At 43.6% G+C, this 13,620-nt stretch overlaps 1 protein-coding gene across 6 annotated transcripts in view; it reads right to left on the bottom strand.

Annotated features, from left to right (window-relative positions):
* INVS (inversin) overlaps positions 1 to 13,620 on the bottom strand; it is a 241,438-nt gene that overhangs the window by 206,487 nt on the left and 21,331 nt on the right. For 4 of the 6 annotated variants that reach the window (XM_039525062.1, XM_039525067.1, XM_039525060.1 and 1 more), the window contains one exon: positions 5,854 to 6,020. In XM_039525062.1, the coding sequence (XP_039380996.1) occupies positions 5,854 to 6,020 (167 nt within the window). Of the gene's footprint in view, positions 1 to 5,360; positions 5,560 to 5,853; positions 6,021 to 13,620 lie in introns of those variants that run through there. The other 2 variants (XM_039525065.1, XM_039525066.1) reach the window with 2 other exon arrangements.

The raw sequence follows: 13,620 nt of genomic DNA, 5'->3' as shown, positions 1-13,620 counted from the left end.
CCTCCTTGTGGGATACCGGGAGGAAACACTTCCCCACTTACCGCCGGGCTTAGGTCTCCATCCCCGTGCGAACCTAATTTAAAGCCCTCCTCACGAAGACTGGTTGGTGCTGTTTGATTTCTCAAAAAGTTCTTGACAGGTCTTACTGCATACTCACAAGAACTCACAAAATAAAAAGTGACACAGAGTCCTTAATGAATTAAGAGGGTGCTTTCCCAATTCCATGTTAAGAACATAAGAATGGCCATGCTGGGTGAGACCAAAGGTCCATCTAGCCCAAAGGCCTGTCTTCCGACAGTGACCAATGCCAGGTACCCCAGAGCAAATGAACAGAACAAGTAATCATCAAGTGATCCATCCCCTAACGCCCATTCCCAGCTTGTGGCAAACAGAGGCTAGAGATACCATCCCTGCCCATCCTGGCTAATAGGCATTGATGGACCTATCCTCCATGAACTTATCTAGTTCTTTTTTCAACCCTGTCATTATCTTTGCCAGAGGATGTTGTGAAGGCTAAGAGTTCCACAAACTGTGTGCGCTGTATGAAACAATACTTCCTTTTGTTTGTTTTAAACCTGCTGCCTATTAATTTCATTTGGGGACCCCTAGTTCTTGTGTTATCAGAGAGAGTAAATACCACTTCCTTATGTACTTTCTCCACACCAGTCATGATTTTATAGACCTCTATCATATCCCCCCATAGTCGTCTTTTTTTCCAAGCTGAAAAGTCTCAGTCTTATTACTCTCTCCTCATACGGAAGCTATTCAATACCCCAATCATTTTTGTTGCCCTTTCCTGAGTCTTTTCCAAGTCCAAAATATCTATTTTGAGATGGGGCGACCACATCTAAACACAGTATTTAAGATGTGGTCACACCATGGATTTATAGAGAGGCAATATGATATTTTCTGTCTTATTATCTATCCCTTTCTTAATGGTTCTGTTTGTTTTTTTGACTGCCGCTGCACATTGAGTGGATGTTTTCAGAGAACTATCCACAATGACTCCAAGATCTCTTTCTTGAGTGGTAACAGCTAATTTGGAGGGATAGCTCAGTGGTTTGAGCACTGGCCTGCTAAACCCAGGGTTGTGAGTTCAATCCTTGAGGGGGCCACTTAGGGATCTGGGGCAAAATCAGTACTTGGTCCTACTAGTGAAGCCAGGGGGCTGGACTCAATGACCTTTCAGGGTCCCTTCCAGTTCTAGGAGATAGGTATATCTCCATTTATTAAATTATTATATATGTTTTCCAATGTGCATTACACTTTGCATTTATCAACATTAAATTTCATCTGCCATTTTGTTGCCCAGTCACCCAGTTTTGTGAGATCCTTTTGTAGCTCTTTGCAGTCTGCTTGGGATTCAACTATCTTGAGCAGCTTTGTATCATCTGCAAATTTTGCCACCTCACTGTTTACCCCTTTTTCCAGATCATTTATGAGTATGTTGAATAGGACTGGTCCCAGTACAGACCCTCAGGGGACAACACTACTTACTGCTATCCATTCTGAAAACTGACCTTTTCTTTCCAATCTTTTAACCAATTACCAGTCCATGAGAGGACCTTTCCTCTTATCCCATGACAGCTTACTTTGCATCTTGCTAATTCCAGCTCTTCTGGTCAGAGGATAATGAGAGAAACTCACCTTTTGTTTTGAAGAAAAAAAAAGTTCTCTTGCTTTTTTGCTCCAACATGAAGGTTAGAAACTATGAACCCTAAAAGATCAAAAGCCAGAAGGCAAATACAAAGAACTCAAAATATATTTTTAAAATCTCATGATTTAACCCATCTCAATAGTTTTGAACCCCCATGGGGTTCAAAAATAATAAATCACACATGAGGTCCTGTTAATTTGAAAGATTTTGTTTTTAAACAAAGTTATAAACGCCACACTGAGCATGCACAGGACCTTATTTTCATTAAGATTTAGAGTGAACTGCTCAAATATCAATCAGGAAGCATGTGCAAGAAAGAGCAGTGAGGCAAAAAGGCCAGTTTGGTTTCTACCTCCATGGGCAAAACTGAGGAAAAGCAGAAGTGAAAGGTCCCTTTACGTATGTTAACTCTGCCATATATGTTGTATTTTGAATTACAGTTTGCTGTTAAATGGATTTCCTATTTAATGCAAAAAAAGAAAAAAAATCTAGTTTTAATGCAAGAGTCAAAACTTTCAGGAACTAAAGTTGCTCTGAATGTTAACTATGCATATTTTGTTACATGCCTGAGTGACAGAGAAACAGTTTAAGGTTTAAATTCAACAAAGGAAGGAGGATTGGAAAATATTACATACGTGCAAACTTCACCTCATATAATGAAATTTGTAACAAACTCCTCAAAAAACTAATAAGTAGTATTAATAAAGGTGGCTGAGAACTTTGTGTGAAGCAGAAGAGAATTCTATATAAGATTAAATCTCAATTGAAATGAAAAACGTTCTTGTTTATAAAATTCTTAAAATAAAAATGATCTGAAATACTTAATAAAATTAAGTTTTTAACATACGAAAAGTTTGCTTGTAGCCAAAACATTCGTCTGCCAGTTACATACACACCATAAAAAAGAACGGACTTCATTGGTGATTCAGTGTAACATCTTACAACAATATACATATCTATGCAAAGAACAGAGTCTCATACATAATTGTATGTGTTCAGAATGTATGCTTTGGGAGCAATGGGTCAACTAGTCTCCTAGCAAAGAGTAGTACTATATCCAGTGATGAGCTGCCAAAATCTTAACAACCGGTTCCCTATAAAAAGTTCTGATTTAAGGGGGGTAATGGGGGAGGGGCAGGGGGAGATATACTAGCGGGGCCAGGGGCAAATTGCCCCACTTGCCCCCTCGGCAGCCCTAGAGCTTGCAGCCCCCTCCCCGCTTACCTTGCCGGCAGCTCAAAGCAGCAGGACGACGCCGGAGCTCAGCTGAGCTGCCCAGCTGGTGCCGGCGGCTGGCCACGCTGCAGCTGGGGGGCAGCGGGGGAAGGGCCGGGGGAGCCTCAGCCTCCCCAGCTGGGAATCCTGGGAGCAACAGGATGGTCCGGCCCATGGACCAGAGTTCTTTGCCCACCCTCTGGCCCTTTAACAACCGGTTCTCCACGGAGGTCTAATTTTAACAACCGGTTCTTGAGAACCTGTGGGAACCGGCTCCAGCTCACCACTGACTATATCTAAAACTAATTGTGAGTAGAAGTCTAGTCACCTTGGAGAGGTGATCACTTACTAAAGGTAATCCAACATAGTAAAATATTTCAGGATGTCTTTACATGGTTACTTAGGGCATTTAGACACATAGGGTTACCGTTCAGAACAACATTTATCAAGCAACAATTTTTACTGTATGTTGTGTGTAGCTGAAGGAACTTTTGGGTGCAATTAACACTACTTATAAAAGAAACAAATAGAAGAGAATTGCAGAAGACCATCTTACACAGTTTACATGATTTTCAGCATTTCCCAGTGAAACTTGTAAGCAATTTGACTTGACATATTTCCTAATACTGCTTTGGGATCCACTAACAGACCCCTATGTCCATTGAGAGTCCCACTGACTTCAACGGGCATCTGACTAGGTACTGGGGTCCACTCTAGCAGATCCTGAAGCAGGAATTTGGCCTTAACCGGTTGCACATGCATAACTGTTAAATCAAAACATTTCTCTTTTCCAATCAAGCACAGACACTAGTCCTCAGTAAGGATTATGACCATGAAATATTTCACAATTCAAACTTCACCCTATTTCATTATAGCTCTGTCTAAAACAAACAAACAAACAAACATATTATACACACACACAAAATTAAATATTTTGGAAAATTATGAACAGGTGGAAACAAAGTAGTATAAATTACATGGTTTAACACACAATTGAGTGAACATGGCTGAACAGACCTTAACTTTTGAACAATTAAATTCTCAACCATAACTATGAATTAAAAAAAGTTAAAAGAAAAAAATCATTAATTCCAATATACAATTGCCATGATCTGTCCTCATTGCAACTCCTTTAAAACAGTGCTGTCCTTTCCTGACTGGCTCTGTAGCTCCTCTCCACCAGCTATGCCTCTTCATACCCTTTGCCATGCAGTCACTTCCCTGCAGAATAACCTACAATTCCTCTCCAAGCCTAGTTGGTGCAGAAGCACTTGCTACCTATGTGCTGGCTGACCAGCTGATCTCACCTTCCTCTCACCCACCTGCTTGGTTCCCCATTACTTTGGATACTCCTCCCAATCCTAAATACTCTTCATACATATCGTTCCCCTCATGACTAAATTATATTTATTGTTGCCACCTGTGATGGATATATAATAAATAAATAGTAGGGCAGTCAAGTGATTAAAAAAATCATTCACAATTAATCGCACCGTTAAAGAATAATAGAATACCATTTATTTAAATATTTTGGATGCTTTCTACATTTTCAAATATATTGATTTTAATTACAACCCAAAATACAATATGTACAGTGCTCACTTTATATTAATATTTTTTATTACAAGTATTTGCACAGTAAAAAACAAAATAGTATTTTTCAATTTAACTAATACAAATAATGTAGTTCAATCTCTTTATCATGAAAGTTGACATTACAAATAAATATAGAATTATGTACAAAAATATAACTGCACTCAAAAATAAAAGAATGTAAAACTTTAGAGCCTACAAGTCTGCTGGAATGGTGGCTGAAGCACGAAGGGGCATACGAATGTTTAGCATATCTGGCATATAAATACCTTGCAATACCAGCTACAAAAGTACTATGCAAATGCCTGTTCTCACTTTCAGATGACACTGTAAATAAGACAAGAGCAGCATTATCTCCCATCAATGTAAAAAAACTTGTTTGTTTTAGCGACTGGCTGAACAAGAAGCAGGACTGAGTGGACTTGTAGGCTCTAAAGTTTTACATTGTTTTGTTTTTTCTGAGTGCAGTTACATAACAAAAAAAAAATCTACATTTGTAAGTTGCATTTTCACAATAAAGAGATTGCACTTCAGTACTTGTATGAGGTGAATTGAAAAATACTATTTCTTTATTTTTACAGTGGACATATTTGTAATAAAATAATATAAAGTGAGCACTGTACACTTTGTATTTTGTGTTGTAATTGAAATCAATATATTTGAAATGTAGAAAAACCATCCAAAAATATTTAATAAATTTCAATTGGTATTCTATTGTTTAACAGTGCAATTAAAAATGCGATTAATCGCGATTAATTTTTTTAATCACGATTACTTTTTTTTAGTTAATCACATGAGTTAACAGCGATTAATCGACAGCTCTAATAAATAGGAAACAAACTGATATAACTGAAGAAGGGACAACAGATATGTAATGAATTTCCTAATACAGTACCTAAATTTCCCTTCACGTACTTCGTCTTTTAAGAAATTCTCAGAGTTGCTGCTGGCACTGATAGATAGTTAATGCACAGTCCTGTAGCCATTCAAGTCAATGACAATACTCCAACATGTATCACTGAATGTATGAGCAGGCTTACACAGTCAGAACTTCGTTGAACTGGCTACTCTGAAATGGACAAGAATTGCTTTCCCTAGAAGGGAAGAATTATTAGAGCAAAGGGCCACTAGACTAGTGGCAAATGAATTCAACTATATGTTTAAAATCACAAAAAATAGAGAGAATAAAGAGATTAACTGTTGCACAAGCCAAATTCCTAGAAACATTTTCCAAAATACTAACATTTATAGCATGATGGCCTAGAGAACAGTAGAGTCCTTTGAAAATACTGGGTTTCATTTACTTAGTTATTTAAGAGTTTCTTAAACTTAATGCCAGGGGCAACATTAGCTGAGCATTAGGTATTAGAGCATTTTTATTTAATTACCTTTTGTGCAGCAAGATGGAGAGCAGTTCTCCGGCTATGATCAGCTTTATTAATACCTACTCCTGCCTTCAGCAAGGCCTCAGCACAATCTAGCCTGTCAGCCAACACACAGTACATGAGTGGAGTCCTCCCAAACTGGTCGTCTTTATCTTTCAACTCAGGGTTTCCTACAATTATACAAAAGATGATTACTAAAGTTTGCATCACTAAAGCTTATTTAAAGGTAAAATGTTACTATGCATTTGAGAAATCATGGAATCTGTACAGACAAAACAATCTTTAGTCATAAGTTGGTGCCCCAACAGTAAGTGTTTTAATAGTTAAAAGAGGTACTTACAATTATGAAGGCTACTGTAAAAACAGATCAGTCCCTACTTTTTTTTACCCCATCCCATAATAAGGAACAGAAGGAGAAACTTCATGAAACTTGATTTTAACGTCAATATTATCATCTATTTCACTGCTCATCATTTTAGCATAAACAATCAGCTAGTATGCTTATCCATCTCTTTTTGGATACAAATATTGGCACAGGGTGAGTGAATCAGCTGGTTGCTGCCAAGAGTTGTTGGGATGGGAAACCTGAAGTTCAAGCCCTTCTAAAAAAATTCAGATCACTTCCTTTCCCACCCACAGTAGGGAAAGAATGAAGATGCATCCCCACAGTGCCAAAAGCCTTAACTGCTTCCTGGGTGTCAAAAACAGAAACTAACCCCCACCTTCCTGGGTATCGAATGCCCCAAGTATCCTTTACTAAGCTGTCTAAATTGAGCTCCCACCTGACAACTTCTACAATGTCGTTTTGTATCATCAGTATAAAAATCTGCAACACGTTAGAAATAGAACATTTGGGAGCAGGATAAATAAATCATATTTAATATAAAAATAAACACCTAAAGAATACTATACCGATTATATCATGCAGTTTCATAACTCCCCCTGTGCCCAGAGCCACAACCCACTGAAAGTTAATATGGCCACGCAGGGGATTCCTTCCTCCCCCTTATTCGTTTGTGCAGAACACAACTAGCTCATAATACATATTCAGTCATTCCTGTTTCAGTTTGCAGCATCTTGGGACTACCAATCCCAAACATTCAAAAAACATGAATTGCCCCCCCTCCCCAATATAACGGAATTAGTTTTAAAACCATGATATATTTCTATAAAATAATAAATGTTTGCTTATTGTTATTTGTCCTCTGCTTACTGAGACTTTAAGATTCACATTTTCTCTGCAATCATGAGGGCTAGAAAATTATTTTTTGTAAATGAAAGCTAAGATGCTAATATAATCACGACTCCAGAAGCTGGGGCTTTAAGAATTAAACCTCATGAGTCTCTAGACCAGGGGTAGCCAAACCTCGGCTCAGGAGCCACATGTGGCTCTTTTACAGTTCAAGTGCAGCTCACAGAGCCTGCTACATCCCCCGCCCTCCTCAATTCTCTGCCTAACAGACTGGAGTGGGGAGCTAGGGGCTTCTGCCCTGCAGCTGGGTGATGGGGCTAGAGGCTTCTGCCAGAGATGACTGGTGCCTGCTGAGAGTGGGGGGTGCACAAATTAAAGGTTTGAGTTTTGCCCCACACACACACACCCCCTCCTGGGCATGCTCCCTCTTACCCTCAGCAGCCCCTCCCTGCAGCTCCCAGGTGTTAGCTCCACACAGAGAGGCAGCAGCAGCAAACAGCTGGGAGCTGCACAGGGGGGCTGCTGCTTTAGCTCCACAGGAAGAAGCAGCAGCAAAAGCCGCAGCTCCCCTGCATCTCCCCACAGCTGGGTGCAGTTCCCAGCTTGTGGACTCCAGCAGCTGCTGTGCAGGGAGGGGGCTCTGTGGCACCATGTGACCAAGAGCAGGGCCAGCAAACCCTAACAAAAATCGGTGGGGGAGGGGGGAGGAGGCACATGTGACCCCACATGGTCCCCCATGCATCGCATCTGACTTCTGCCTAGCAGGGATCTGCGGGGGCTCAAAGCTTCAGCAGGAGTGGGGCTGAAACCCTGAGCTCTCAACCTTCTGAAGATTTTCATATACGGCTCTGAGGGTCAGTAAGTTTGGCCACCCCTAGTGTAGACAAAATTGCAAAAAACTGCCACAATGCTTCCAGTCTTCATATTTTACAATTTGTCTTGTCAATGCTGTTAGACTGACTTAACTACTGGGTACACTGGCAAGGTCCAACGAGAAGGCCCTGACATGCTTCTGGATAGAGGTACATAGAGTCTCAATGGCATTTTGAAACTTTCTTTGGGAAAGAGCAGACATATTGTAGTGTACATATATTGTAGCAGACATATTGTAGTGTAAACCCATCCATACACTTTCCACCCCCAGAGATTCTTGTACAAGTCATAGACCAACCTCCCTAGGTCTCTTCTTAACTTCAGAATGGGGATTTTTCCCCGATCATGTCTTCAAGTTAGAAATATCCACATGGCTGCCTTAGGGACAACTTCTCCCAGTCAGTCCCGCTCTTCCAAATTTAGGAGGAAAAGTAGCTGGTTGGAACCACAAATCACTAGTTCGATCCCTCACCTCTGAGAGGAGGGGAATTCCAGACCACCCTGCTTATGGAAATCTACCCTTGGACTCTAAAAGCAGGGTCAACAGCATGGGCTTCTTTATGAGTCCCATCCAGCTTGCTCTAGACCCCTTCCTCCCCTCTCGTTGGTCCCATCACCTGTCCCCTAGGAATTTTTTAAAGGCAAACCTGGAATGGGGTGCTAGGAAGATTCCCCTCACAAATCTTAAACAGCCTATTCACCAGGTACATATTATGACAGGGTATACCAGACCCTCTGAAACTCCCCCGTCCCAGAAAAGGGCAGTGGAGAGGGCCCTCCAAGCTGCCTAAAGTGGCAGTGTGGGATACAGCCAATCAGAGCCCAGGAGGTCAGTATAAGAAGAGCTGCAAGGCCAGAGTAAGGCCAGTTCCTTGCTGGAGCTAGAGGAGCATAAATAGTGCGTGGGTGGCTGAAGGAGCTGCAGGAAGCCAGAGAGAGAGAGAGAAGGAGCGTGGGCTGGTTTCTGGGCCTCCATTAGGACAAGGCCCTGAGGTAAGGCTGAAGATGGCTCAGGGCTGTGGGGTAGTGGCCCAGGGAATTAGAGCAGCAGCACGACTTAAATAAAAGGACACAGTGCCAAAGGCGTCCACTACATGGGTACTCCGGGGAAAAAAAGTGGGTGCTCTGCACCCACCAACAGCCAAGCTCCCCTCCCCCTGCCCCACCTCCTCCTCCCCGCCCAAGCGTGCCACATCCCCGCGCCTCCACCTACCTCCCAGCACTTCCTGACCATCGCCAAACAGCTGTTTGTACGCTGTGGGGAGGAGAAGGGGGGAGAGGAATGGGGACGTGGTGCGCTCAGGGGAGGAGGCAGGGAAGAGGTGGGGCTGGGGTGGGGATTTGGGGAAGGAGTTGGAATAGGGGCATGGAGGGGGCGGAGTTGGGGCAGGGACTTTGTGGAAGGGGTTGGAATGGGGGCGGGGAAGGGGTAGGAAGAGGCAGGGCAGGGGCGGGGCCTCATGGAAGGGGTGGAGTGGGGGCAGGGACGGGGGGGCAAGCACCCACGAAAAAGCGGGGAAGTCAGCGCCTATGCACAGTGGACAGTTGCTATCTACAGGGTTACTGGGCTGGGACCCGGAGTAGCGGGTGGGGCCAAATCGCTCCCTTCCCCCTCATTAGCCAGTGGGGGAAATGGACTGGACGCTGAAGCACCCCAGAGGGGGGAAACTGAACTATAGTGGCCCAGATGGAGACCTGCAGCCAGAAAAGCCCTAGGAGTCTGAAGACATTGTCTCCAGGGAGGGAGCCTTGGGGACAACTTGAGTGAGATGTTACAGAGGGCACTGAGAGAGACTGCTGTTGGACTTGTACCCTGGAAGGGGTTTTGCTTTGCTCTCAGAGACAGAGTGTGAGAGACTTGGCCAGAAGGCTGAGTGGCTAGAGACCCACCACAGACAGAGTGTGTGCAGGGGCCTGCACTCAGCCAAGTGGGCGCTCATGAGACGCGAGTATGCCCCGTTACACATATATAAAAATTAAACTTATTTTTGAATCCCCCTCTTCTTTCCCTTCAGGGCAGCCAAGCACAATGTCTGACTTTGAACAGGCATGATTCAGTACCATACTAAAAGTGCTCAATTTAGTCCACTGCCTCACCCTTGTGCTCTGCTTTATTACCTGCTGAGAACATACGATTTTATATGAACTAGAGTTATTAACAGACTCCAAGTAATGGTAAGTAACTATAGTACTGAGTTAAACTCCCAGTATTTACCTTGTTTGGATAGACAAGAGACCACAAAATGTAATGCCATCTGCTATGGAATTACCTCCTGTAGTTCTCTGTCATCTCTATTCTTGGACACCAGAGTTTCCAGTAAGTCTGAGAGCCTCCTGATTAGAGCTGAGGAATTAATTGATTTTTCGGTTCACTGGCAGTTAAAAAAAAAAAAAAAAAGTGTGTGTGTGGGGGCGGGGGGGGAGAGAAGAGATTCGGTTCAACCTGAACCAGAAAGAGAGGTTACTTACCTTGTACAATAATTGGGATTCTTCAAGATGTTGTCTCTCTACGGGTGCTTCCCATCAGGCAGTGTGCATACCCATGCAGTCTTGATTAGAAATCCTTATGAGTAGCAGCCACAACTGCGCCTTACACAGCCTCATACTCCAGTAAAAGGGTGCAGAGAGAGTGATGGACCCACTGCAGCTCCAGTTCCTTCTCAACCATGAAGACCAGAGACAAGGACTCCAAAGGACAGGGGTAATGGAGCAACCACAGAGGCAAAACAGCTACTCTAGCAACTATACAAGTTAAGTAACCTCTCCTCCTCCTTTGAGTTATTGTCCAATGGGTGCTCCCTATAAGATTCCCAAACAGTACCCCAATTACAGAGGAGGATGCTGAGAAGATAGATTCAGTAGAGCACAGAATAGCTTCACCAAAGGCCACATCAGCCCTAGTCCATACATGATAGTGTAGTGCTGGGAAAATGTGTGCAAAGAGCTGGAAATGAAGTCCTGGCAATGGGTGTCCCAACCCAGAAGGTAGGCATCTGTGGTGGTAATCTTTGTGGGAGAAGGATGTGAAAAGGGAACTCCCACACAGTAATTTCAATGATCTTTCCACCAGTTTAGGGAGCAGAGAACCCTCCAAGGTATTGCCACCAGTTTGAGCAGTTTGTGCTTGCTAGGGGTGTAGAAAAAACTGAGCCAGCCTTGCATGTAGTGTTACTTATGTATAGGCTCCCACGTGATCCAGGAGCAAAAGGTCAGCTCTTGCTGTTGTTTGAGGACTCTGTTGTAGTGTGGAAATAAGGCTGGACACTATAGCAAACCCGCCCATGGACAGGTACGCTCTAGCAGACGGAGTCCAGTATGGCTTGGATGAAGTCTATTAGTTGTAGAGGAGTGAGAGCAGACTTTTCTCACATTGAGTCAGAGGCCCAGAGAGTGGAAGAGGAATAAGTTCCTTATTGGCTGCCAAATGCATCTCAAGAAAGAAGCAATCCTTGAGAAGCCAGTCATCAAGATGGGGGAAGAAAATTATTCCCATCTGACAAAGATTGGCTGCAATGGCTGACAGGACCTTTGTGAAGACACTTGGGACAGTTGAAAGGCCAAAGGGCAGGACGTGGTACTGATAATGGTCCTTGCCAATGAAGAATCATAGGAAGCACCCGGGGGAAGTTACATGAAAGTATGCATCCTGGAGGCAGAGGGCAATAAACCACTTGCCTGGATCCAAATATGGAATTATCAGTACCATGGTTACCACCCTAAACTGCTCAGTGGAGGACAAAAGTGTTTAAAAGCCTTGAGGTCAAAAATCAGTCTCTACCTTCCTTTTTTTCTTGGGAACCCAGAAGTACCTGGAGTAGAACCCTTTCCCGGTGGAAATCCATTGGAATGGGTTTGATCATCCCAGAAGCAGAAGAGATTGTATCATCTCTCATAAAAGACCCTCGTGAGAAGATTCCCTGAAAAGAGGATGGGGACGGTATTGAAAAGAGGGATGGAGCTGAACTGGACAGCCCAATGAAACTATCTCTTGGATTCATCTTTCTGAGGTGATGAGCTCCCAGGAAGTACGAAATGAGAGAGGTGGTCCTCATGAAGGAGTGGGATAGTACAGCAAAGGATCCAGAAAAGGGGATGACTCACAACATAAGAACATAAGAAAGGCCGTACTGGGTCAGACCAAAGGTCCATCTGGCCCAGTATCTGTCTACCGACAGTGGCCAATGCCAGGTGCCCCAGAGAGAGTGAACCTAACAGGCAATGATCAAGTGATCTCTCTCCTGCCATCCATCTCCATCCTCTGACGAACAGAGGCTAGGGACACCATTCTTACCCATCCTGGCTAATAGCCATTTATGGACTTAGCCACCAACGCTCAACCAATGAGTCAAAACAGTTGCTTAGAGGAAGTTGCCTACTGAGATCTCACTGTATAGGATGGTCCCTGATTAGGAAATCTGGACCTCTTTCTGGATGTTTGTCAGTGGACTGGGAGAGGCAATTGAGCTATCTGCGGCTTACAGTATTTAGTTTTTGTCACGGGTGCATAGACAGACGCCAAGGGATCACAAAGTTGCCCTGGAATCTTTGAATGAGCGGAGGGATCCAGCTAAGGCATCAATGAAAAGCTTGGGCCCTTCAAATGGAAGGTCCTCCAGAGTATTCTGTACTTCCATGGGAGGACGGAGGATTGCAACCATGGTACTTGACGCATGACTGAAGCAGTTGCCAGAGTGTTCAAAGCCATGTCCACTGCATCGAGTGATGCCTGAAGGGAAATCTAAGCGATCACCTGGCCTTCTGTGATCAGAGCTTGAAACGGTTTCCTCTGGTTTTGAAGCAAATGATCAATAAAATGAGAAAATTTGGAGCAATTTGTGTAGTTATATTTTGCTGTCAAGTCCTGATAGCTGACAACTTTGAATTGCACAGCACAGCACTAAAGAATAGCTTTTATGGCTGGGAAGGTCCAGGTGCTTAAACTCCTGGTTGGAAGGGGTTGATCTAGACTGATACTGTTTCTTTTATTGACAGCATTGATGATCAAAGAGTTAGAGGTAGGGTGGGAGAAAAGGTACTCTGAACCCTTGGCCAGTACATACTAATTTGTATCACCCCATTTACAAGTAGGTAGAATGTTCACTGGTGTTTGGAACACTGTGCAGGCTTGCAATAAGAAGTCACTAATGAGTAACAATCTTGCCCTGAGAAGAGGACTAGAAGATGTCCAGAAAGGAGTGCTGAAGTTCTTGTATTTCCTCCCAAGGGATGTACAAGGCTTCTGCAATCCTTTTTATGAGGTCTTGAAAGGTTTTGTATTTGAGTTGGGGGGGGGGGAGGGATAACTGCTTCATCTGCTGAGGAGGAAAATGTATTGGATGGTGGCGTCTCCTCTATGCCTCACTCTTGTGGAGGCTCACCCTGAGGAAGAGGGTCCCAAGGTTCAGTGGCTGCTCGTTTTGACAGGTCCACCTACCTGACAGTACTCTTTAGAACTGTTAATAATAGGGTACCCAATGATTCCAAAAAGCCCACTGTGTTGGTGCATAAGGGAAAGGGGTAGGACGTAGAACTCAGAGCTGATGAGTCAGTTATCTATTGAGGATCATATCCTTGTGATGTACCCTAGGGAGAGAGGCTGGAACAGGAAGGTGGCGGAATCCTTGTCAGAGTCCAAGGACGCGTCCTCTCCTGTGTCTATCGGGAGGCGTTACAGGTGTCAGTATCAAAGGCCAAGGAAGGAGTTG

The sequence above is a fragment of the Mauremys reevesii genome, linkage group 2, assembly GCF_016161935.1.
Source record: "Mauremys reevesii isolate NIE-2019 linkage group 2, ASM1616193v1, whole genome shotgun sequence".
Lineage (NCBI taxonomy): Eukaryota > Metazoa > Chordata > Testudines > Geoemydidae > Mauremys > Mauremys reevesii.
The sequence above is the reverse complement of the archived record's forward strand: the minus strand, read 5'-3'. Positions and strand labels throughout refer to the sequence as shown.